This window comes from Pleurodeles waltl, chromosome 2_1 (assembly GCF_031143425.1).
Source record: "Pleurodeles waltl isolate 20211129_DDA chromosome 2_1, aPleWal1.hap1.20221129, whole genome shotgun sequence".
NCBI lineage: Eukaryota > Metazoa > Chordata > Amphibia > Caudata > Salamandridae > Pleurodeles > Pleurodeles waltl.
The window spans coordinates 94368627-94394247 of record NC_090438.1 but is presented as its reverse complement, the minus strand read 5'-3'; the positions used below and the strand labels follow the sequence as shown (position 1 = coordinate 94394247).

Genomic DNA, 25621 nt, shown 5'->3' with positions numbered 1-25621 from the left:
TATTTATTATTACCAGTGAAACCAATATAACATCTCAACATTCACAAATATACATTTCTGACATTCAAAAACAAAACAAAAAAAAATCAGTGACCAATATAGCCACCTTTCTTTGCAAGGACACTCAAAAGCCTGCCATCCATGGATTCTGTCAGTGTTTTGATCTGTTCACCATCAACATTGCGTGCAGCAGCAACCACAACCTCCCAGACACTGTTCAGAGAGGTGTACTGTTTTCCCTCCTTGTAAATCTCACATTTGATGATGGACCACAGGTTCTCAATGGGGTTCAGATCAGGTGAACAAGGAGGCCATGTCATTAGATTTCCTTCTTTTATACCCTTTCTTGCCAGCCACGCTGTGGAGTACTTGGACGCGTGTGATGGAGCATTGTCCTGCATGAAAATCATGTTTTTCTTGAAGGATGCAGACTTCTTCCTGTACCACTGCTTGAAGAAGGTGTCTTCCAGGAACTGGCAGTAGGACTGGGAGTTGAGCTTGACTCCATCCTCAACCCGAAAAGGCCCCACAAGCTCATCTTTGATGATACCAGCCCAAACCAGTACTCCACCTCCACCTTGCTGGCGTCTGAGTCGGACTGGAGCTCTCTGCCCTTTACCAATCCAGCCACGGGCCCATCCATCTGGCCCATCAAGACTCACTCTCATTTCATCAGTCCATAAAACCTTAGAAAAATCAGTCTTGAGATATTTCTTGGCCCAGTCTTGACGTTTCAGCTTGTGTGTCTTGTTCAGTGGTGGTCGTCTTTCAGCCTTTCTTACCTTGGCCATGTCTCTGAGTATTGCACACCTTGTGCTTTTGGGCACTCCAGTGATGTTGCAGCTCTGAAATATGGCCAAACTGGTGGCAAGTGGCATCGTGGCAGCTGCACGCTTGACTTTTCTCAGTTCATGGGCAGTTATTTTGCGCCTTGGTTTTTCCACACGCTTCTTGCGACCCTGTTGACTATTTTGAATGAAACGCTTGATTGTTCGATGGTCACGCTTCAGAAGCTTTGCAATTTTAAGAGTGCTGCATCCCTCTGCAAGATATCTCACTATTTTTGACTTTTCTGAGCCAGTCAAGTCCTTCTTTTGACCCATTTTGCCAAAGGAAAGGAAGTTGCCTAATAATTATGCACACCTGATATAGGGTGTTGATGTCATTAGACCACACCCCTTCTCATTACAGAGATGCACATCACCTAATATGCTTAATTGGTAGTAGGCTTTCGAGCCTATACAGCTTGGAGTAAGACAACTTGCATAAAGAGGATGATGTGGTCAAAATACTCATTTGCCTAATAATTCTGCACTCCCTGTATGGTCGCTGTTAGTAAAACGGTTGTTGTAACCATAGTAATATTTTTATTTGACACTTTATTTTGTTTGTTTATAAAGTTTTTTAAAAGGATTTACACCGGAACATTTGACAAATAATATTACTGTTTTATTGTCTTGCCCCCTCCTTTTTGATAATTTCAATATGGCTGCTCATCTTCTGTTGTTAAAAGGTGAATCCAAACAGCATGCATCTTTTCTAGCCAGTGCATGCTGGGAAGAAGCGAACCTGTTCAATCGGGTTACTCAATATTGACTCGGTGAGCATTTTGCTTTGTGAATACACGGTTACTATTTTTTCTTGGGACTTTACATAAGTCTCACATTTTGGTGATAACTTGCATGATTTGTGAATCTCTGATAGGTGTGACTTTCACTTATTTTATCACTTTTTTATAAAAATTGATTAAACAGTTTTCGTTGTCTGCACAGTATCAGTGGCTTTCACCACAGCCTGGTATACATTAGTTGGTTACGAGAGTGCAGCACTACGTTTGTTTATGTCCTTTTCATACAGATTGGACTTTCATTTCTCTGACACGGTTGTGGCAGTAGCATCTGTCTTGGCCTTTAGTCTCATCTGTTAACATGATCTGCTGAGGGCAAAATTGACAAGCTGCCACATTTTTTAATGCAAGTAGGTGGTGGTGGTGTCTGCATGACTTGCTGTTTCCACATAGGTATACATTCTTGATTTTATTTTTTAGATGATAAGAATGTTCCTCTGATGTAGGACAGGAGGCCCGAAATGGATTGGAAATTATGGAATTACAATTTGACTGTGATTGATTTGTGTTGACGGAAATATCACAAAGCGTTGTGCACTAAGAAACAAATACAATTAAAATTAAACCGTAAGATTTGGATGAACCTTTTGAGATTATTAGAGTTTTCTGTTTTATTAACTGCGCGATTTGGGTCTATGATTGTTTGCAATTGTAGCAACTTCTGTTTCACTGTCACATTAGGACAGAGGTCCATCCAAGTGAGCGAGTTTAACAGTTTGATTTGATTACTTATTGGTACACTTGTTTGGCGTGCTCTAAAGATTTATTAAACAATATAAAGGGTGTCATTTTAAGTAAGGCAAACCTATTGGGTTTGTCAAAATGTCACCAACAACTAATGAAATGTATATTTCCTAAATATATTTGCAATGTTTAATAAAAATGATTGTCATAAAATATTTTCAGTAAAGCTCTCTTGGGGCATGGATTTATTGACCCAGGAGACTTACTGTTTTTTTAATGTTGCTGGGGGACAGCTGCATTCCCTCCTGTCCACAAAACACAACATTAAAAAAATGTTTGGGGGTGCCCCTTCCTCTTCTAGGGCCACCACTAACGAGAAAATATGTTCTTCAGAAAAACCCTAGTACACTATGGAGCACTCCTTGCTGAAGCAGTCAAATAAATGAGCAGCTCAGGTTGCTCATTTATTATTATTTTAAAAATATTTTTAATTTCAGTGCCCACCATGGGGTGGCACTCAAAAGCTAGGGCCCCCGCCAGCTCCCTATCTGGCACCCATCATAGGAGCTGGATTTTTTAAATTTTATTACTGGATCTCACAGTGCCAACCCAGGGGACCAGAAGAAAGCCACTGAAGTGAAATAGTTATAATTATCACAAGTAACTCACCCGCAACATGTACAGCTAATTACCACACACATTACATCATTCGTTACATCTTCTATGACATCACTGATAACATCATTGCAGCTTCTGACATTGATGACAACGCTGTGCATGGCGATGGCACGAGATACAACTAATTTGAAGCACAATTTACTTGTGATAGCTCTAAATATTGTATTTCAGTGGTTTTGTTAGTTTAAAATTTTATGTTTTAACAGACATTTTCACCTAGCTATAACGTTCCTTTACCCTTTGTTTTTTTTCAGTTAATGTATACTCTCCCTCCTTCAATTTAGATACATTTCCCAATCTTTTGTGAAGCCCAGGCCACACAAAATAATAAAAGTGTTGCATTTTTGTTAACACCTCTTGCTACAGGCCTGCAGATTTCAGTCAGGTGTTGCTACCCCCCAAATCAATGGTATTATTCTATGGGTCTCAGGAGAATTACTCGTAGAGATTTGTGCTTGCAGAAAGAGCACATATGTTAGCACCAAATACTTAACTCCCTGAGCCTGGAAAGCACATGCAAGGCCACTTGGTCCAACATTGAGGTGTGTGATGTTGCAAAGTATTTTTCTGCAACCTTCAGGAAGGTATATGGTACTTTGAAACTTCATAAATCTATTATGCTTTTCACTTTTTTACTTATGCATGAAAATTGTGACTTTTGTTACACTTTGTGGCACTTATAACTTTATTTAATGCTACCCAATGGTTATACATAGGATATACTTCATAGAAAACAGTGTTTTTCTGCTAGGAAACATAACTGTGATAACAAAATCTGCACTAAATTTACAAATTAAAATCCACACAATGTTGCCGTTGTATGCAGAAATACTTTGCAAAAAGTAACTTCCAGAGAATTGGCGTACATTTTGCATCTTGGTTGGATTCTAATAGGGTGAAAATTATTTTGCAATGAGAAAAAAATTATTTCTCAATTAAAGCAAATTTAAACTTGGAAACATCACAAATGTACAGAAGGATGAAAAGCTGAATCTTCACAAAACTTTGGCAGTGAAATAAAAATCTTCATAGAACACACTCCTGCATGAAATCTAAGACACATTAAAGAAGATTACAATATTTTGTAGTCTAATTTGCATATATGCCTTCCACCATATCATATAGAGGAAGTCATACGGACCTACATTATACTAATGTGCAATTTTGCAAAGTAAAATTATCACAATTTATATAACTGTATTATATTAAAATGTGTTCAGACAGCATGGCAGAAACAGGAAGTTATATCACCTCACAGAAAGACGATTACTTCCACACCTGGGCTACACTTATAGCCAAGAAAGCTTCAGCACTAAAAATGTAAATTGGAAATGTACAAAACACTACTCTAATGCAAGTATGGAAGGGCTACCTTGAAAAATGAGGTTGTTATTACCACGATGGAACACAACCACCACCCAAATGTCACCAAAGGTGTAGTAAGGCATGTACTTCAAGATTTAAAAAAGACAAGAATTAGCTTCCAAAAGCCCACTACTAAATTTCTAAAAGATATACTCCCTAAAGTATCTGAACACATCATAGGTCAACTACCAATTATACCTACTTTAAAACGCTTAGTAGCCCAAACTAAGAAAGCCACCAACAACATTCCTCAGCCCCTAGAAGATATGTAGACGTTCAAATACCTGAACATCTAACCACCACACATAATGATGAAAGCTTCCTCCTACATGACAACCTAAATAATGGCAAATGTATTATTATATTTACTCTAGCAGATAATTTATTACGACTAAGCCAATGTCAAATATGGATGATGGACGGAACATTCAAAATGTGCCACAACCATTCACTAAGATATACACCATACATGGTGAATATCAAAACAATAATATAAGCCTCAAATATAGCTTGCTACCACTACTTACAAATTACATTAAATAAATTAAAAACGAAGAATTGGCAACATAAATTACATACAACACTAATGAAATACTACAAAATATAATAACATAGACATAAAAACAATACTATATACAACAATAACTTAGAATTAAAAACAACACTTAAAATGGTATTCTTACTTTCAATATTTCTGTCTGTGACATTTTTGACATCATGATATTCTAGACACAATATTTTACTTTCACAATAGTTTTTATTCAATACTTTTTCCAAACACCTCTAATTCTTCATGGATGTATAGCAATAGTTAAAATAAAATCTAAATGGTAAATTCATATATTTGATGATAAATCCACTACCTTCATCAAAGAGGTGAAGGTCATCGGTTGCTCAAGTACGGCACTTGGGAGTCAACAATGATAAATCAGTTATAGTTTCCGAGAGCGCAGTAGCTGCCATTGAGAGGGGTGTGCTCACACAGCGATTGTCCAACACAGTGCTTCATTTGTGCTGGTGGTTTCAGGTGGTGGGTACAGGCATTCATATTTAGGGACAGGACTTATTCTTTATCATCAGACTCTGGCTTAGAGCAAAAGGAAGAAGTATACAAAAGGGATAATGAAAGAGGAAAAAAACGTAGGAAAACAGAGACAAAGGAAGAAACCAGGGATGAAAAAGAGTCTGCAAAGGGACATAAATAGTCAGAAAGTGTTGGTTGGGGGAAGAAAGAAAGAAGTATGAGGTGGAATCAAAACTAGGCAATCTTGCTATTTAGCAACCCCAGCATTTGGCGTGGGCTCCTCTGGTTCCATGCACATAATATTTAATTTAAATTTTTTGCAAATTACGTGGTGGTCCAAACTAGCAAGCACAAAGTTCTTGAAACTGTTTTTGGGATCAACCTGGCTGAGTTGTTTTTCTAACCTACATCCAGATTGGTTTGAAAGTATTGCAGGCTTCTATTATTAATTGTTGTATACGCACATAGACGATTAGAGGGGCCATTTATTGTAGAGAAGAAACATAGTTCTCACTGCTTAGACCTGCATTTCTAACAATTATAACCAATAGTCACCAGGATGCTCCTTAGCTTAATGGTGTAACCATGGGTTTGAGACCTATTGTGACATCATTTATCAAATGACTCCTTTAACTTTTGTGTCTAATACCACTCAGGAGAGCCCTATATTGCAGTTTCAAGGTTTGGGCACCAACACAGTAATATGCCAATTGCAAGATAACAATATAATTTGGCATCAGAGAAAGAAGCCATCTATTGCAAAATGAAGATATCTGCTCAAGACATGCAATCTCATATATGTGCAATGCTGTCAAGCTGCCAAAGAACAACATTACAAATAAAGAATCTGCTTCACAAGCCCATGAGCCTATATGTATATAGGGCACACATTATAGAGATTCAATATTCAAGTACGCGGACAGTACGTTCCTGGATGCCTGGATGGAAGCAGTTCGCTGTGTATCCTGGCCTATAACTAATAATTAATTGCTGGGCATGGGCCAAAACCTTGCATTTATTGGCTCTGCTGGCCAAATTGATGTATGGACAGAGAGCCACTGAAGACAGCAGCCTCTGTTTCCTGACGGTAGACCAGATTTCGAAGGCTGGGCCTTAAAAAACCTATCTTAAAATTTCACTTACAACCGGTGAGGTTCTTAACCTTTGCAAGGATGATACAAACTACTTTTGTCATAGCTGCCCTGAGTCTCGGCCTGGCACGCATGAAGGCTGGTGCACTGGAGGTAGGCAGGGTCGTTCACAGAAGAGGCTGGTGTGGGTCTCGCACACTCACTTGTTCCATGTCTGATCTATTGTATATGGATGCCTGTGCATGGGGGCATGCAACAGCAAAGCAGCTCCACATGCATTAGAGCTGTGCTGCCACCGAGGCAAACTCTCCTCCCACCCCCGTCATGGCCTTTTCCACTCAGTAGCCTACTTAGGGTACTTCATCCTGGCTGGTTACTATCCTGTTGCACCTTTTGAACTAGAGCATGCACATGCAATTTTGCACTTGTGTAAATGATTTTATAGAGCACAGAGCCCTGAAGATTGTGCACACCTCTGCTACCTCACCTCCATCACCCGATCCCCTCGAAGACGCTATTGCACCTACTGACATTCAAGGAACTCATCTTTCCTGAAGGTCACCCAGGAGAAAGAAGGTAAACCCTTGTTCCTCAATTTTGTGATCATGTTGTTCTGCAATTTTATGGCCCATAAGAGCAAAACAGCATCCCATTGAAAACTCTGAAAACACATTCATGTGTATCGTAATCGGGCTACCACTAGGCAAGTCCAGACTGGGATCCAAAATCAGCCCGGGCAAAAATTTTCAAACCAGCCCTGCGCTACAGGAGGCGGTGATTAGAAAGGGGGCACTAGGAGCATGGCTGGATCCTGGCATCCCACTCTGCTCTTAAACAACCCCGAGCCTGCAGCCCGCTGCAAAAAGACAAGGCCATCATTACAACCTTGACGGTCTTCTCTGAAGACAACCGAGGCTGGCGGTATTTCTTGCTCCCTATTTTGACTTTTCCGCTGGGCCAGCGGACGGTAACAGTGTTACCATCCACTGGCCCAGAGGAAAAGTCACATCAACATTGCTGCCTGCTCGTAATAGAGCCAGCAGCAATGCTGATGTGCAGCAGGTGCAGTAGCACCCGTCGCACATTTCACTGCCCGAAATTCGGGCAGTGAAATGCGCAATGGGGCTATACCTGGGGGACCCTGCACTGCCCATGCCAAGTGCATGGGCAGTGCAGGGCCCCCCAGGGGCAACCCAAGTCCCCCTTACTGCGAGCCTTTCCATGGCGGTGTTTACCGCCGTGGCCAGGCTGGCGTTCGGGGATTTATAATCCCCAGGGCAGCGGTGCTTGACCGCTGCCCTGGGGATTAAGACGCCTGGCGGTATAGTCGAGGGGCCGGCGGTATGGCCGTGGCTATTGTGCCACGGTCATAATAGCTGGCGGAACACCGCCAGCCTGTTGGCGGTGTTACCGCCATCTTACCACCGGCCGCCAGGGTCGTAATGTGGCCCAAAGTGCTCAATCTAGCCCAGCCACTAGGACAGCAACAATAGAGTTGGAAACCCACATTGGAATTATTTCCCATAGATAAAATGCTAGTCATTGACAATAAGATATATAGGACAAATGCAAGGCTCTGAATTTATCTTGAATGCGCTGCCGCGGAGGCAGCGTAAGTTCGCGGCTGTTCGAGAGCAGCACATTCTTCCTGATAGGGCGCTTCTTTCCACTCTGCACCCTGCACACCTGCTTTACGGTGCACCGTGCTGCAAGCATGAAAAGTGCGCCCTGTCTGTAATACGGGCCCTTGGCACTCAGTGCACCCACCGAAATATCAGTATATTTATTATACAACACATTTGATGAACACCCCTGTGGTTATAATGAATAGTTGAGTATAGTGAACACTGTGATCAAGACTACTCAGTTGTGATTTTGCTTCCGCGTTGTCCTTGTTGCTCAGCGTATCCCCATCTAAGCCACCCGCTTCCCGTTGCATGGCCATAGCAGGGTCTGGGCCCTTGGCAACATTTGTAGGATTGCCACAGCACTCTACAGCATCTGTTGAGCAGACCTGAACCAGTCCTTAACTAGTAACCAGGTAAAGCTGAAACAGCAACATGTTTCCCTCATGCAAAACATAATTTTCAACAAAATTAAGTGAAGTCACACATATTAAATGTATTAGAAGAAATGCACTTAGGCGGTATTTGGCATCAAAATCAGATATGAGGGCATTCCACACATTGAAAAACCTCATAAAATCCTTGCAAGAAGCTTGGTCGAGCAGAACAAATCTTGTGCTGCCTATCGCATCAATTTCACAATTCCACTAAAGCCCTGTTATCAGGAATTATGCAAGATCACACTTGTATAGTAAAGATATTCCCAGTGCTAATCAAGGGCTGATATATTATACTGAGACAATTTAAAATGCAACAAAACACCTTGCAAGTCATCACTATAATCTATAACTGTGGTAACCCCCAAACAAGAACTGGACTAGAGAACTGTGAGTTATCAAAGGCGGATGAGGAATGCCAGTGAGTCGCCCTGCTGATGACGTCTTCCCACGCGCTGCTCTCAGCTCTTCTTTCAATTGGTGACTATTAAGTGAAAGGAAACAGCTAGAAAAGGGGCCATGAGTTGAGAGTAGGCAGTGGCAAGTAGTGGTTGTGGTGTCTTTGGAGTAAGAGTGTCAACTAAACTCCTTGCTTTTCTGCAGTGGTAATCCCTGAATTATCACTGGGATGAGGATTCACCTTCTATTGAGAATCTGCATATTGCAATAAAACCATGACACAACTAAGAGTGAGACTGTAGGTATCAGCACCAACACGACTGCATCCTGCAAAAGCCAAACATGCATTTGCTCCTGAGTTGGGATTATGATTCGAGTGCAAATTGTGGATGCAGAGGGTGCTTTCCTGAAAAAAGGGATAAAATGTACAACCTGCCACACATCTTGCCTGCAAATAGGGACAATTGTGAGCCTGTCACCCAGTGCTTAATTTGTAAATAAAAGGTGCAGTTGCTCAAAGCCCTCCTCAAACATGCGGCTGCTACAATTAAATGTGTGAACACGGAATACTCAGGCATCGTAATCCTGAAGCCATCTCGGGCCTCTTCAATCCATTTACAGCCACTCCCTGCCCCTTCAGCTCACTCTTGCAGCTTCCTACTTTCTCTCTTTGTGACGCTTTTTCGTTTTTCCCTTCATCCGTCCTACCCATATGTGCCTTTTTCTCGCAGCAATTGCTTGAGGCAGAAGAATAAGCCCCGGCCCTCAAAAATAAGTGCCGGTGCTCAGCACCGGAAACAACAAGCACAAATTAAGCACTGCTGTCACCCAGGGATTTGGAGAAAATACACACAACCATCAAAATAACCCTCACACTGTCGTCCAGAACATGAAATGGAGCACAAGTTGCACACCCACTAAATACCTTAACCTATGTTATCATTATTTAATGGGATTTGAATTAGCACACAGGTTAGCACAAGTGTCGGATGGCCCTAGACGTGCTTCTGTTCAATCCAGCTTACCTTCTTTATGCAGCTGGGTTGGAGACATGCAAGGAGATCGTTTGTAAATAAATCCCTTTTTGCTAATTTAAAACGTGCCTTGGGTCCTGCATGTATGAAAGCCACTTGCATTTTGTGCCCCAGAAATTAATAAATAAATTAAAAGTCGCCAACTACCAACCATACAAAAAAATACTTCTTAGGTCAGATGTAAATCATAAAACACAGTTCAATCAAAATCTGATTTGAGACACCTGGACTGTAATTAAGTATGTATTTTCATTATTGGGTCCTGCATGTATGAAAGCCACTTGCATTTTCTGCCCCAGAAAGTAATAAATAAATTAAAAGCGCCAACTACCAATCATACAAACAAATACATCTTAGGTCAGATGTAAATCAAAAAAACACAGTTCAATCAAAATCTGATTTGAGACACCTGGACTGTAATCAAGTATGTATTTTCATTATGGCTTGGTGAAATTTAAATTTCACTTGCCAAGTTGAGCAAATAATAGGAGCGTTGTAATATTTATTAAATTTTACTTGCAGAAAAATCTCCTCTCAAAACCATTTCTGCGAGAGAATTCTCACACTGAAAAAGTATTTCACACCTGAGCGTTACTGCTGTAAGACCTGCTTTTGCAAAATGTTTTTTTCACAGTTTGCACTTGCAAGATTCACAAAGTTGCAATTAAAAGGTATTAATGTCACATACCTCCTTTTTTTTTATAAGACTTTGGGAATGCCATTCAAAGGCAGCTTCGCCCACTGCACACTGCTTTACACTGACCACCTGAAAGGTGTCAAGGTTGCTCTAAGTCAAGCCTGTTGCCCAAGAGGATATAGAATGCCCTTTACAAAATCAAGGGGAAACAATCTTTAGTTAACCCAAAGAATAGATCGGTAAAATACGGCCATAATAATGTAATTTTAAGGGAGCGAGTTGCCCGACACTCACCTTTTGTTGTGTCTCTCAACTGTGATATTTTGCGAACCACTAAATAAAGACCCAACACTATGGGCCTGATTTAGAGATTGGTGGCGGGGTTACCCCCTCACAAATGTGACGGATATCCCGTCCGCCGTATTACCATTTCCATAGGCTATAATGGAATTGTGATACGGCGGACAGGATATCTGTCACGTACAAAACGGAGTAACCACCTTTGCCTAACTCTAAATCAGGCCCTATATCAGGTAAAGAAACTGTGCATTATTGGTGCTTGCCTCCGAGCAGCAGTACCTTATGAAGGTGCAAGATATCATAAATTTATAGAGTTGGGACAGGGGGTGTTATGTGACGGATGGTAGCGCACCCTTCAACCCAATAATGCACCATCTGGCCAGTAACCTCTAGGAAGTAACGAAGGAACAGACCTCGTAGACTTGGTAAGAAGAATAAGGCAGTTATACCCATTAAACGAATATGACCACAGATGATCCTCATTTATATGAATCGAGCACCAAACCGTATAACACACAAGTTATGCTGAACAGTCTTACAAGTGCACAAGAACACCATACTCCAAACATATAACACCCAAGTTATGCTGACCAGTCTTAGAAGTGTGCAAGAACTCCTCAATCCAGGCATATAATATGCAAGTTATGTGGAACAGTCTTACAAGTACACAAGAACACCACAATCCAGGCATATAATATGCAAGTTATGTGGAACAGTCTTACAAGTACACAAGAACACCACAATCCAGACATATGACATGCAAGTTATGTGGAACAGTCTTACAAGTACACAAGAACACCATACTCCAAACATATAACACCCAAGTTATGCTGAACAGTCTTAGAAGTGTGCAAGAACACCACAGTCCAGACATATAACATACAAGTTACGTTGAACAATCTTAGAAGTGTACAAGAACACCGCAATCCAGACATATAACATACAAGTTACGCTGAACAGTCTTAAAAGTGTACAAGAACACCACAATCCAGACATATAACATGCAAGTTACACTGACAGTCTTAGAAGTGTACAAGAACAGCGGAATCCAGATATATAACATACAAGTTACGCTAAACACTCTTAGAAGTGTACAAGAATACCACAATCCAGACATATAACATACAAGTTATGCAGAACAGTCCTTGAAGTGTACAAGAACACCACAATCCAGACATATAACATACAAGTTATGCTGAACAGTCTTAGAAGTGTACAAGAACACCACAATCCAGACATATAACATACAAGTTATGCTGAACAGTCTTAGAAGTGTACAAGAACACCATACTCCATACACATAACACACACGTTATGCTGAACAGTCTTAGAAGAGTCCAATAACGCCATACTCTAAACATATAATACCCAAATTATGCTGAACAGTCTTAGAAGTGTACGGGAACAGCGGAATCCAGACATATAACATACAAGTTACACTAAACAGTATAAGAAGTATACAAGAACACCACAATCCAGACATATAACATACGAGTTACGCTGAACAGTTTTAGAAGTGTACAAGAACACCGCAATCCGGACATATAACATACAAGTTACTCTGAACAGTCTTAGAAGTGTACAAGAACACCATAATCCAGACACATAACATATGAGTTATGCTGAACAGTCCTTGAAGTGTACAAGAACACCACAATCCAGACATATAACATACAAGTTATGCTGAACAGTCTTAGAAGTGTACAAGAACACCACAATCCAGACATATAACATACAAGTTATGCTGAACAGTCTTAGAAGTGTACAAGAACACCATACTCCATACACATAACACACACATTATGCTGAACAGTCTTAGATGTGTACAAGAACACCATACTCCAAACATATAATACACGTTTATGTTGAACAGTCTTAGAAGTGTACAAGAGCACCACAATCCAGACATATAACATACAAGTTACGCTGAACAGTCTTAGAAGTGTACAAGAACACCACAATCCAGACATATAACATACAAGTTACACTAAACAGTCTTAGAAGTCTACAAGAATACCACAATCCAGACTTATAACATACAAGTCATGCTGAACAGTCCTTGAAGTGTACAAGAACACCACAATCCAGACATATAACATACAAGTTATGCTGAACAGTCTTAGAAGTGTACAAGAACACCACAATCCAGACATATAACATACAAGTTATGCTGAACAGTCTTAGAAGTGTACAAGAACACCATACTCCATACACATAACACGCACGTTATGCTGAACAGTCTTAGAAGTGTACAAGAACACCATACTCCAAACATATAATACACCGTTTATGTTGAACAGTCTTAGAAGTGTACAAGAGCACCACAATCCAGACATATAACATAAAAGTTACACTGAAAAGTCTTAGAAGTGTACAAGAACACCACAATCTAGACATATAACATACAAGTTACGTTGAACAGTCTTAGAAGTGTACAAGAACACCGCAATCCAGACCGATAACACATGAGTCACGCTAAACAGTTTTAGAAGTGTACAAGAACACCACAATCTAGACATATAACATACACGTTATGATGAACAGTCTTAGAAGTGTGCAAGAACACCATACTCCAAATATATAACACATAAGTTATGCTGAACAGTCTTAGAACTGTACAAGAACACCATACTCCAAACATATAATACCCAAGTTATGCTGAACAGTCTTAGAAGTGTACAAGAACAGCAGAATCCAGACATATAACATACAAGTTATGCTAAACAGTCTTAGAAGTGTACAAGAACACCAAACTCCATACACATAACACACACGTTATGCTGAACAGTCTTAGAAGTGAACAAGAACACCATACTCCAAACATATAATACACCGTTTATGCTGAACAGTCTTAGAAGTGTACAAGAGCACCACAATCCAGACATATAACATACAAGTTACGCTGAACAGTCTTAGAAGTGTACAAGAACAGCAGAATCCAGACATATAACATACAAGTTACGCTAAACAGTCTTAGAAGTGTACAAGAATACCACGATCCAGACATATAATATATGAGTTATGCTGAACAGTCCTTGAAGTGTACAAGAACACCACAATCCAGACATATAACATACAAGTTATGCTGAACAGTCTTAGAAGTGTACAAGAACACCACAATCCAGACATATAACATACAAGTTATGCTGAACAGTCTTAGAAGTGTACAGAACACCATACTCCATACACATAACACACACGTTATGCTGAACAGTCTTAGAAGTGTACAAGAACACCATACTCCAAACATATAATACACAGTTTATGCTGAACAGTGTTAGAAGTGTACAAGAGCACCACAATCCAGACATATAATATACGATTTATGCTGAACAGTCCTTGAAGTATACAAGAACACCACAATCCAGACATATAACATACAAGTGATGCTGAACAGTCTTAGAAGTGTACAAGAACACCACAATCCAGACATATAACATACAAGTTACGTTGAACATTCTTAGAAGTGCACAAGAACACCACAATCCAGACCTATAACACACGAGTTACGCTGAACAGTTTTAGAAGTGTACAAGAACACCACAATCTAGACATATAATATACACGTTATGATGAACAGTCTTAGAAGTGTACAAGAACACTATACTCCATACACATAACACACACGTTATGATGAACAGTCTTAGAAGTGTACAAGAACACCACAATCCAGACCTATAACACACGAGTTACGCTGAACAGTTTTAGAAGTGTACAAGAACACCACAATCTAGACATATAAAATACACGTTATGATGAACAGTCTTAGAAGTGTGCAAGAACACCATACTCCAAATATATAACACATAAGTTATGCTGAACTGTCTTAGAACTGTACAAGAACACCATACTCCAAACATATAATACACACGTTATGCTGAACAGTTGTAGAAGTGACAAGAACATCATACTCCAAACATATAACAAGTTATGCTGAACAGTCTTACAAGTACACAAGAACACCATACTCCAAACATATCACCGCAGGACGTCCGAGTCTCCGGTCTAAAATGCAAAACGTGCAAAATTGTGGAACAGCACTCGTGGCAGCAGTACAAGGATACATTTATTTTAAACTATGAACCATCATTTGTCAATAACATAAGATAACATAACATAACGGCTCTGAACAACAGTTGACAGCAACACTCAGTGAAGAATACATTTCCGAAATATTTATTTAACAACACATCATTTTAGACACTTTAAATGCTATTCGAGTATTTTTTCCTATAAAAGAAAGAAAGTAACTGTCTGAGGAAGGGACACATATGGCTTTGTTATCTTACAACTAAAAATATGCATTACCCTATTAACGGTATGGTCTGCCTGACAAATTGCATATAGTTTGTTGTGCCTTTTTGTACAACCTTTTTATCTAGCTACCTCACTAATCACCCTACTCTGTGAGTACAAACAGAGCATATAAGCAAGCACTGCCAGGGACTGCACCACCATCAGTAGAAGCATGCTGTGTGACTGGGTGCACAAAGGAGACATGAGCTCCTCACAACTCTGAACAGCAACAGGACCTACCTTGTGAAGCGGTAACTCTGCAGACTCTGCAGTCAGAGGCTTCCACCTGCTTTTGCTTTTCCTGCTGTCTCTGCGCACCTCAAGCGTCTTTGACCCCAGGTCTGGCTCTGCTGGAAAAGAAAAATGAGGGTAGGTGTTATCTGTATTTATATTATGTATGACAAAAAGTCAACCATTATATGGAATCGCAATTTGCGATTCACAAACAATTGCAAATTGCGAGTGGCAAAAAAAATGTTTTTACATCTGCCCCTTAGATATTTACATTTTAATAAAAGTCCTTCTCAACTCAGCATTGGAGCAAGAGAACAAAATGATGTTTCTCAATGCTTACAAATCGGGGAAAATTTAAATGAAATGCTACCTTATGATTAAGTTAATTTTTAATTTTAATTTTCTCAAATTTGTTTTCAAAGTGTTGCATTTAAAATAGCAGGCCTCTTTCTTCTAGTGGCTAGCAGAACACTGTGCTATATTTATCACTAAACAATACAGTGTTTTTTATATGGGAGAAATTTAAAGTGTAGAAGAATGTTTCACATTATGGACATTTTTGCACTTTAAATTTCTCCCATTTAAAAAAATGGCTGTATGTTTGTGATATACATGTAATGGTGTCACATATAGCGAAAGGTATGTCCTGTGCCACAAGTACATACAACACAGGCTCTCAGTTACCCGTACACCCCATTCTTGTGTACACATGTTCATACATCCCCAAAGACCACGTGCTCACTGACACTCATAACAACCCTGTCATAGTGCCCCTAGTCAAGGTACTGTGTTCAAACCATAGTATCTGCCTCTATGGCCATTAGGCTTCAAGTCAAGAAGGCTGAGTGTGGGGCTGTCTGGTAAGGCATAAGCTGTTTAGCGTTTGGTAGCTCACAATGATTTTCACTGATCAGTAATAGCTCTCGCTACAGAAAAAGTCGGAGACCCCTGTATTAGGCTATCTTGTGTTTTCCCTGTATGCGTCTCTGGATTCAGCGATCTTGTCCCTATCACCTTGCTTTATGCCGGTAAGGAGGGCTGTCTCGGCAATCCTGCAGTCTGAGATGAACCACTCCTGAGATCTAGGGGCTCTATTGGCGACTTTATAATCTTTGTAGAAGAATTAAGTCTGTTCAAGAATAACATGTTGTGAGTTTGGATGACAGTGTGGGTTACCCAAGTCCTCCATCATCATGCCCAGATAGCTGGCAACCACAACATAGATTCTTGAGATAACATGGGGGAAAGTGCTGATTGCATTCCATTTGATGTTTCTGCCATTGTTGCTTAGGGCCAAAATGTCTGCACCCCGGGACAGTCCTAACGGCTGGTTGACAGGCAGCAGATCCTGGGTGCTGAGATGCAAAGGGTCATGGTCGCTCTCTTCTCTCCCTATGACCTCTCCTGGAGCATCTCCAGATCCTAACACGCAAAAGGGCATAGTCTATGTTACTGGAGTAATCCTCCCTCTGAAAAATTGGAACTGCATTGATGTCAGAGTGGAAGCAGCCATTACAAGCACATTTATCATATGGGAGAAACAAGTCAACCATTTGAAAAGCTGCCCTGGTTAGCTGAATTTAAGAAGAGGCAACAAGATTCGGACCTCCCCTCAGTGCGTCTTCATTCATCGTCAGATCCCGGGTAATAGCAATGGGCTCATAGGTCAAGTTGAAGTCACCAGTGACTATAACATACTGTGTGCTGATGGGGGGCGGCCACTTAGTTGTAAAAGTAGATTAAGATTAGGTGATTCACTCTGATATCTGGTGCTTCTATTGTAATTGTTCATTAACAGACGGGCAACCCTAGAGAGGTTGTAAATAACAAACCCTAAATGTCTGGAGAACCCATAAGTAATTCTAATGACACATGGCAGGGAGATTTTAAATCACTTTATCAACCCGTCTGAGGCTCTCCCAACTGGAGACTATCCCCACTGGAATACAGAAGCTCTTGGAATGGCTTCTAAAAGCAGTCTTTTAGCCCAAGTCTTCAGAAAAAGACAGCTCTCAAATCTGTCTATAAATTCTTTCCATGAGCTATCACCAGCTTAGATTTTAGGGCCACCTCATTCCAACTAAGTAGGGATGTTATGGTGTCAATGGAGGCTTTGAACTGGGGAGGGGCCTCAATGCTACATGGAATACATTCTGCCTTAGATCCAAAACTAGAAGTTCCTTTATTTTTAGATTCTATCAATTCCAACTCCATTCAGGGAGATCACTTCTGGGTGTAATCAATTGCTGCTCAAAGTAACTAATGCTAAGTAAATCCAGGGAAACAGAATCACATCACTCGTTCTCAGGCAGATTTGCGAGTACAGAGAAAAGATTGGGACTTGGGTGTTGGGGCTTGGGTCAGGAACCGATCTCTGCAGTTCAGGGTTAAGGTGACTGGAAAAGTAACCTAACGGTAAACGTTTTACTACACTAGGGTACCTGGATTTCTATCCTGTATGGGAAAGTAGATCCTGAACAATGCTAATATACCCGAAGTTAACAATTACACAATCTCCACAAATGCTCGTATTTAAAAGACCTACTAACCCAACCATTCATACCATCAAAATATTATGTGCAGCAGAAATGTTGAAAATTTTGATTTTGCACAACCAATGGAGAACTTTGTTTTTCTTTTAGTTAGACGATTTGGATGCGCGGAGGACGAGAAGTGGAACATTTGCCATAATGACTACATATGGCCAAGCAGCAGGAGCTAGGTGGATTGTTGGAAATGGCTGATTTGAACCACGCCCTTGATCTACACCCCACACAGCACGACCAACTCGCTTCCTGTCACTTTGAAGCCGATTCAAAGGTTCATGGTTTAACTGTAATCTGTTACAGTTTATGCCCAGTGATACCCAAATTGTACAATCTGGGCCCTACAGGTAGTTTTCAGTGTTGTCGTCAGGGTAGGTGTCATTGGTTCCTGCGGTGCAGTAACGGGAGTCTGGTTAGAAGTCACAGGTATATCCAGAAGAGCTGGGACGAGGTTAGAGAGGTGGCCTTCTATATTACCAAAGTACTCGTAGATGCTCTAAGGCTGGTGTCTATTGTAGTAGCAAGCTTCTTGCTAAAGGACTCAAAAGTAGACAAACCAGTCAAGTGTGCGCTATGGTCAAGTTAAACTGGCAGGGTGGAGGGCTGCTTTCTGGTCAACCATGTTGGTGGTAATTGCTTCTGTTTGATTGGAGGGTCCACATTTGGTGAAGGTGGAGTGGCAGATAGGGCAGCAAGATTGATGGAAGGAGGGGTAAACGTTCTCTAAGTCAAAGAGGGAAAAGTGGCAGCGGCTGCACCCCTAGGGATGGCAAGAGTTGTGGTGGTGGACAATAGAATTCTCGAGACCATCAAGCATCTTGAGGCATCTCTCAGCCAGCTCAATCTCTTTGCTAATTAATCTCATGGCACAATGCAAGAAACCATCAATTTTTTAACTATATGGTTGCTTTTGGGGGTTGATGACAATTTTCCATACGTTTTTGCTAGACCAAGGACCATTGAGCCGGTTACTATCTCCCACCTAATGACTGCCAATTAAAGTTTGATGGGAGCCTACATTACCACTCAGTTAAAAACTGTACTCCTAGGCCCAATTAAGGTGACAGAATCCATGGTTGCTTGAAATATGACCAGAACTAAAGCACTTGAAATGGTATATTGAATGCCAAAAAGGAGAGAGGTGGTCGGTCTAGCCTTTTCTAGGCAAAGATAGGCCTGTCCTTGGTGACCCGCATGGCTGAAGTGGTAATTATAGTGCACAGCTTCTGGATAGCATCTCCTCCGCCATCTTCGAGGCAAAAGTGATGCCCGCTGGGACCTCGAATCACCAAACAGCAGTATGGTATTTCCTTCAGCAGTCACTCCTTCCAGGCCACCGGCTACAAATATGTTTTGTGATATTTTACTCAAGGCAGGCAGCCGATGGGCAGCCGACCTCTCACTAGTAAGGCAGGTTACTGTCAAAATGGGTGGTCTTTTTGGCTAGCCTCACAAGGACCCCTACATCCAGTGGCTCACTGTGGTTGTCCAAATTTTTAATGCAAACTGGCTGCTCAGCAGAGAACGATTGTGCAGGGTAATGGCTTGGTGAAGCATAGGTATTGGGGCAGGATCCACTGATGTAGTCTCCTTGCTGGAAAGCAGGATTTTTTGGGCCCTGGCTCTACTCGGGGAGTCTACTACTACCTCCTTGTGTCACCAGAGGCTGTTGATGTTACTGGGCGTTGTTCCCCAGCAGACAGCCTCCCCGATGGCTGGGTAAGCACCGGAACCAGTAGCACACGAACGTTGCAACCTGGGACGCCTTCTTCCAAGCGGTGCTCTCTCATTCAGGCCGCTGAACTCCTGAGCAAGCGGTGAGCTCTGCGTCTGCCGTTTCTCCCGGCCAAAGCGTGGGGAACAGTTGAGTGCTCCCAGTCTCTCCAGTTAACTCACTGTGCATGCTGCCGTAGACGTAGCGTGGGTGCGTCCAGGCAGCGTGACACTTCCACCAACCAAGTTCACTTCCCTGACACTACTTCCTGTTCCTGTCAGCCTCATAATTTTTATTTGCATTTATCAAATCATTGCTCCTTCTATCGTTAGCTCATTATCCTCCAAACTGATGACAGAATTCAGTTTGAAAGATAATGAGGTAATGATGAAAGGAGAAATAATTTGATAAATAAATGCAAATACAAATTATTTGAAAAACAGAATACAATGAACCGGGTAAAATTAATAAATAAAAGAGACCGCTAAATTATTTAATGAAATGAGAGATATACTGAGTAAGAAAAAGTGTTAGAGTGAAGTGCAAACGTGGTGAGCAAATGATCACTTTTTGTGAAAGAGAGACAGGATGTGTGTCAGAAATATATAAAAGTGAGAGAGAAAGATCTAGACTAGAGAACAGAAGAAGAAGAGAGAGAGTGACTGAGACTGAGGGGGAGTTACAGAAACAAGAATATAACAGGAATATACTAAACAAAGGAGAAGGTATGAGAGTTACATGAAAGAAAGAGCAGGGGAAGGCAAAATGAAGATTTATGGAGCGAGGGGCAGTGAGAGAATATAAAGATGGTCGGAAAGAGAAGAAGAATAAAGAGCAAGAGAGAGAATAAATAAAAACATGGAGATGAAATAGTTTGATGTGGAATGGAATTGTAATGAAATTGCGCATGAAAACAAGGCATTATTATCCTCTAAACATCAGTCAGGTATGGTGAAGGAGAGAGGTAAAAGCCATGGGGGAAAGTGGAAAGAAATAAGAGAGAGCAAAAGAAAGGGATATTAAAAGATTAAAATATGATTAAAAAGGAGACACTGGATGTTAGAGGTATTGGACTTAAAATGCTACTTCTAGTATCAACCATGTGAAAGTCATTTTTTCAGGAATAAGCCCACTGTGCTGTTTAGGTAAACCATCACTTCACCCAACCATGCGCTAGAAGTGCTTCATCAATACATGTGCAATGGCACCCAAGTGAGATCTTACACCCACCTATAGAGGTAGATGTTCTCCCTAGGAATTACACCTAACAATATGTGATTAGCAAAGTGAGACCTAGGATCAGTTACCCAACTTTAGCATTTAAAAAATCTGTCTATGCAATGTCTCTCAAAATTAATAAGGATTATTTAAAATAGAAACCTTCAATATCCCTGACTGTGAAGACATTGGGTAGTGATGATTTATTCCAATATTTACACAAATTACCAACCCCCTCATTGTGGTTGAATGTTCAGGTTAGGTTGTAACCCAGATCTTGTCGATACCTGAATTCTGTAACAAGAAAACCAATAAAGGGAAGTGTTCTTGTTTAATGAATCTTACATGCACTTTAATTCTTTATCAAGTCAAACACGATTCCTCCCTCAAGTGAAAGGCATGCCTGTGACTCCCCACTGTAGCTTTCCCATCACACAAGACCCTCAAGTATCTGCAATGCTCTCTCAATTTGGAAAATAAATCACAGCGATGCCTGGATTTTGCCACTCAGAGGTAGCAGCGTTTGGAGTGTGAATTGTTTTCCTGGTTGACGTTACGCAGGACGTCTACGGAGTGACACACGTCGTTAATGTACGTCCAGTGGGTCCCACGTGAGCTGTGCAGCTGTTGCAAACACCTGCACCCGAATCCGCATTCACACACGGCTTGAGCAGGGCAGCGCCAGCATCAGATGGGAATACTTTCCCTCGCATGCGGGGAGGGATGACGAAAAGATGTACCCCGCAGGGGAGAACATTGTCTCCAACTCACTGTAAATAAAACGTTTTACCAAATTAACTCATTCCATGCTTCCATGGCTCTTTGAAGGGGCTCTACATCATACCTTCAAAAATCTGATTATTTGGTATGGCTAGATTTAGCTTCAGCTGCCAGAGCTCATGTCGTGCACATTAAAAGCCATTTGATTGGTTAGTGATTGTATGAGGTCACCTAACAAGAAAGACACTCTTTTTAGTTTGTGCCAGAGACAGTGTTGACTTTTTGCAAGATGTGATAAAAGAAAATAAATATACTGAGGGGACTGGGTCAGTCCTTTCCCTCAGAGTAGCAACAATACTGACCACATCTACCATCAGTGTAGAGATCAGAGCAATTACCACAGCTGCAACAGCATTGCAAACTCCTTTGCCATTATGAGTTGTCAATTTAATTGTGGTATCTGGACATGGTATACCTTATTTGGCTTGCAGGTATAACGCACCTAGTTTTTTCTTGATTCGTATTGTGAGAACAAGAGCATTTGCTAGGAATTATGCTGTTGTTTCAATTAAGACATGTGTATACTCCCTGATGTGAAATACAAAAAGAGTTTTATATATAATAATAATATTCTTTGCACACATAATCATTGTCTTCCATATTTGCCTTTTTAATTCTTAATATGTTTGGTGAGTTATGTCGGGGTGCGCTTCCATCAGATATCCCTTTCTACAGACTAGTGGACCCTGCGTGGCAGACTTTTTTCCATACTCATAAATTTGGGCGGACGGACTGAGTCCGTCTTTTGACATTAATGCAAAACCATTTTCATTCTCAGCCAGGTTTAATAAAATCCACTTTTTAAACTAGGTATGAGGGAATCATTGGTTCTCTTTTTTACCCCCTTTTTGTTTTGTTTACAAATGTTTTGGTGGGGGCGGCTGTTACTTTTAACCACAGGCGGCTCCTCCATATGGGCGGAGGAGCATCGCCCCCCCCCCCCACCAGCAGCAGAAGCTTTCAGAACGAAAGGATGATAAACTTTGTTTAGCATCCTTTTATTCTGAGAGGGGCGGGGCATTGGGGGTGACGTGCACTGAGGTAGAGTTCTCAGCACTCTCCCTCAGAGCGCATGTGTGTTGGCCGGCCAAACACACATGCGCAGTAGGCTGTCTCCAGCCCGGCAACACAGTTGCCAGGCTGGAGAGAGCCTGCACAGGCTCCCAGTCTGCTCTGAGCAGCGTCAGGATTGGAGCAGGGTAGGCTGCAGCAGAAGGCAGCAGAGACGGAGGAGCGGTGCGCGGCGAGTTCAGGTAAGTTTTTTTTTTTTATAATTGAATGTATTTCGCCCCGCTCCCACATCCCCCTGTCCCCCCTTTGCTCTCCCCATCACGCCGCACTCGCCCCATCCCTTTTAGGAGCTGCGAGCCACGACTGCTTTTAACTGGGATCATTTGGAACTCTGTCTCCTCCAATCCATTATTTCCCCACAACACCCACAGGCGCCTGTTAATTTGGTCTGGAAATTTCAGTTTCCTTCTCACCATGTTCACGCCGAATGATGTAAACACCCGCCATCTTGTTTTTCTTTCAGTTTATAAATGGTCACTGACAGGGTGTGCCATGCTGCTCCTGAATTCAGTTTTCACCATCTTCTGTTAGAAGCGAGTTTTAACATCACTGGAAGGCTCAGTTTTTCAGTGAGTTACACAACTTATCAATTTTTTTGTGTTTTCTGAGCTCTCACGCAAATTATTTGCTTCAGCTACTTGCACAATTTTTTGTATCTCATCTTTCTATATAGGTAAGCCACAATGATTGCAACTGAGTCCATATATTTTACAGAAATCCATGAAGACTCACCTTGGCTATTCAGTTTTTTTTTTACAGCACAGGGAACGAGGTTCAATGAAATTCAATTCCTGGTGAGTATATATATATATGCCTCTCTAAGATGATGGTCAGCATATGCATTTACTTTTTACCATCCCATATGAAACTATTATGTACATCTCATCTATTTACAGATATGTAACTGATCAGGGTAAGGTAAGCCATTTGACCCATGGCCTAATAGGAGTGTGTACTTTCCAGTGCTTAATTTGTAAATAAAAACGTGCCAGTGCCAAAAGCCCTCCTCTTAAACATGCGGCTGCTGCAATTAAATGTGCGAACACGGAATAATAAGGCAGCGTAATCCTGAAGCCATATCGGGCCTCTTCAATCCATTTAAAGCCACTCCCTGCTCCTTCAACTCACTCTTGAAGCTTTCTGCTTTCTCCCCTTTCGTTTTTCTCTTCTTCCTTCTTTCCCATGTGTCTTTTGCTCGCAGTAAATGCTTGAGGCAGAAAAATAAGTGCTGGCCCTCAAAAATAAGTGCTGGTGCTCTGCACTGGAAACAAAAAGCACAAAGCACTGGTGCTTTCACAATAACATTGTTGCTCTCATGGCATTTGTCAGCACACCTGACAAGCTTATCCTCGCAGGCCCATCCTTGATGCAAGCATCTTCCAATGAAAACTCCATACCCCAATGTGTGAAAATAAGCATTGTACACTAGAACCCTGTCAGCAAAAGGATAAAGTATCACACATTGTGCTTTATTTTGTGTGAAAATAGTGATAAATAGTTAGGGTGCTGATGAGACCTCACCAAGTAAAAATGTCACTTATCTGTATCATGTCCAGTTAAGTTTCTTTAAATAAAACCTTAGTTCAGTCTCCTGGGTAGGTGAAGCACAGAGAAGTCAGGCTTAACGCAAATGTAAACAAGTGTTACAAAAATTATCAGTAACAAAACAGTTAACAAGTAAGAAACACAAAACAATAAAAACCCAACTCCAATTTCTAAAAATGCAGTATAGTTTTATCTCCAAATAGACATCAAAATGACAAACATCTGATGAATGGAACCAGAGTGATGATTTTTGCAAGGTTGCAATAAATTACCGCTTTTTTACTAAAAAAAGTTTGGAAATGTTTTAAAAAGTTGACAAACCACTGATTTTCACTCTTAGAGGCAGTCTATGATCCTCTAGCTCAAGGGTCCGGGGAAAAGTCAAGGTGCCAGGCTGACTGCAATGGAAGTCGGGGTTTATGCGGCGCCAGATTTATCCGGATCAAGATGTTACCTTTGCACTTAGAACTTTTCTGGTTCTTTTTCTTGTCAACAGGGAGCTTGGCATGGCCCTCTGCAGCTTGAGTCTATTCTTGGGCTCGACGTTGATGGATCAGCAAAGTACAGGGGTCCAGTGAAAATCTTTGTTGTCAACAGTATTTGAATCTACCTACAAACCAGCAGTAGTGGTAGTCTATGAGCTTTGGACTGTGGGCTCAGGAAACGTCATCCATAGCTCTGAGTTGGCAGGTTGCAGGTCTGTGGAAAGAAAGAGTCTACTCCAGCACTAGTCAAGTGTCCAGGACCTGAGAGGGACATTTTGGTGGTTGGAACTCGATCTCGCAGATACACAAGCAGAGTCCAGGGCAAGTCCACGGTAAACTGGTCATCTGGGCACTTTGCAGATGCAGGGTTTCTTAAACCTTTTTTAACAGGAAGCTAGCCTACAACCTGTTGGAGTCCCCTCACTGGTCCTTGTCACAAGTAGATGCAGGTCCACCCCTTGAAGTCTCATACATATGTAAGGGCACTGAGGGGTATTAATTCCTGTGCATAATCCCTTGGTGCCCTGATATACTTATTTAAGAGCACTGAGGGGTATCAACTCCAGTGCATACCATTCCGTGCCCTTACATACTTATTTAAAGGTACCGAGGGATATGCACTGGAGGGAAACGTCTTGTATGCACTGTAGTGCATATCCCTCAGTGGGTATGAGCTGCACTGCACTGCACTGTAGTGCAGTACATACCCTCGGTGCCCTTTTATAAGTATTCAGTCCAGTGTATACCACTCAGCACCCATACATACTTATGTAAGGGCACACATATGTATGTAAGGGCACCGAGGGGTATGATCTGCTATACAGCGGTTTA

General features: G+C 41.3%; 1 protein-coding gene across 2 annotated transcripts in view; it reads right to left on the bottom strand.

Moving 5' to 3' along the window:
- The window catches only part of ARHGEF9 (Cdc42 guanine nucleotide exchange factor 9), a 902972-nt gene that overhangs the window by 624448 nt on the left and 252903 nt on the right, over positions 1-25621 (bottom strand). The window contains exon 7 of one of the 2 annotated variants that reach the window (XM_069210611.1): positions 15438-15547. In XM_069210611.1, coding sequence (XP_069066712.1) covers positions 15438-15547 — 110 coding nt within the window. The remainder of the gene's footprint in view (positions 1-15437; positions 15548-25621) is intronic. The other variant, XM_069210616.1, reaches the window with a different exon arrangement.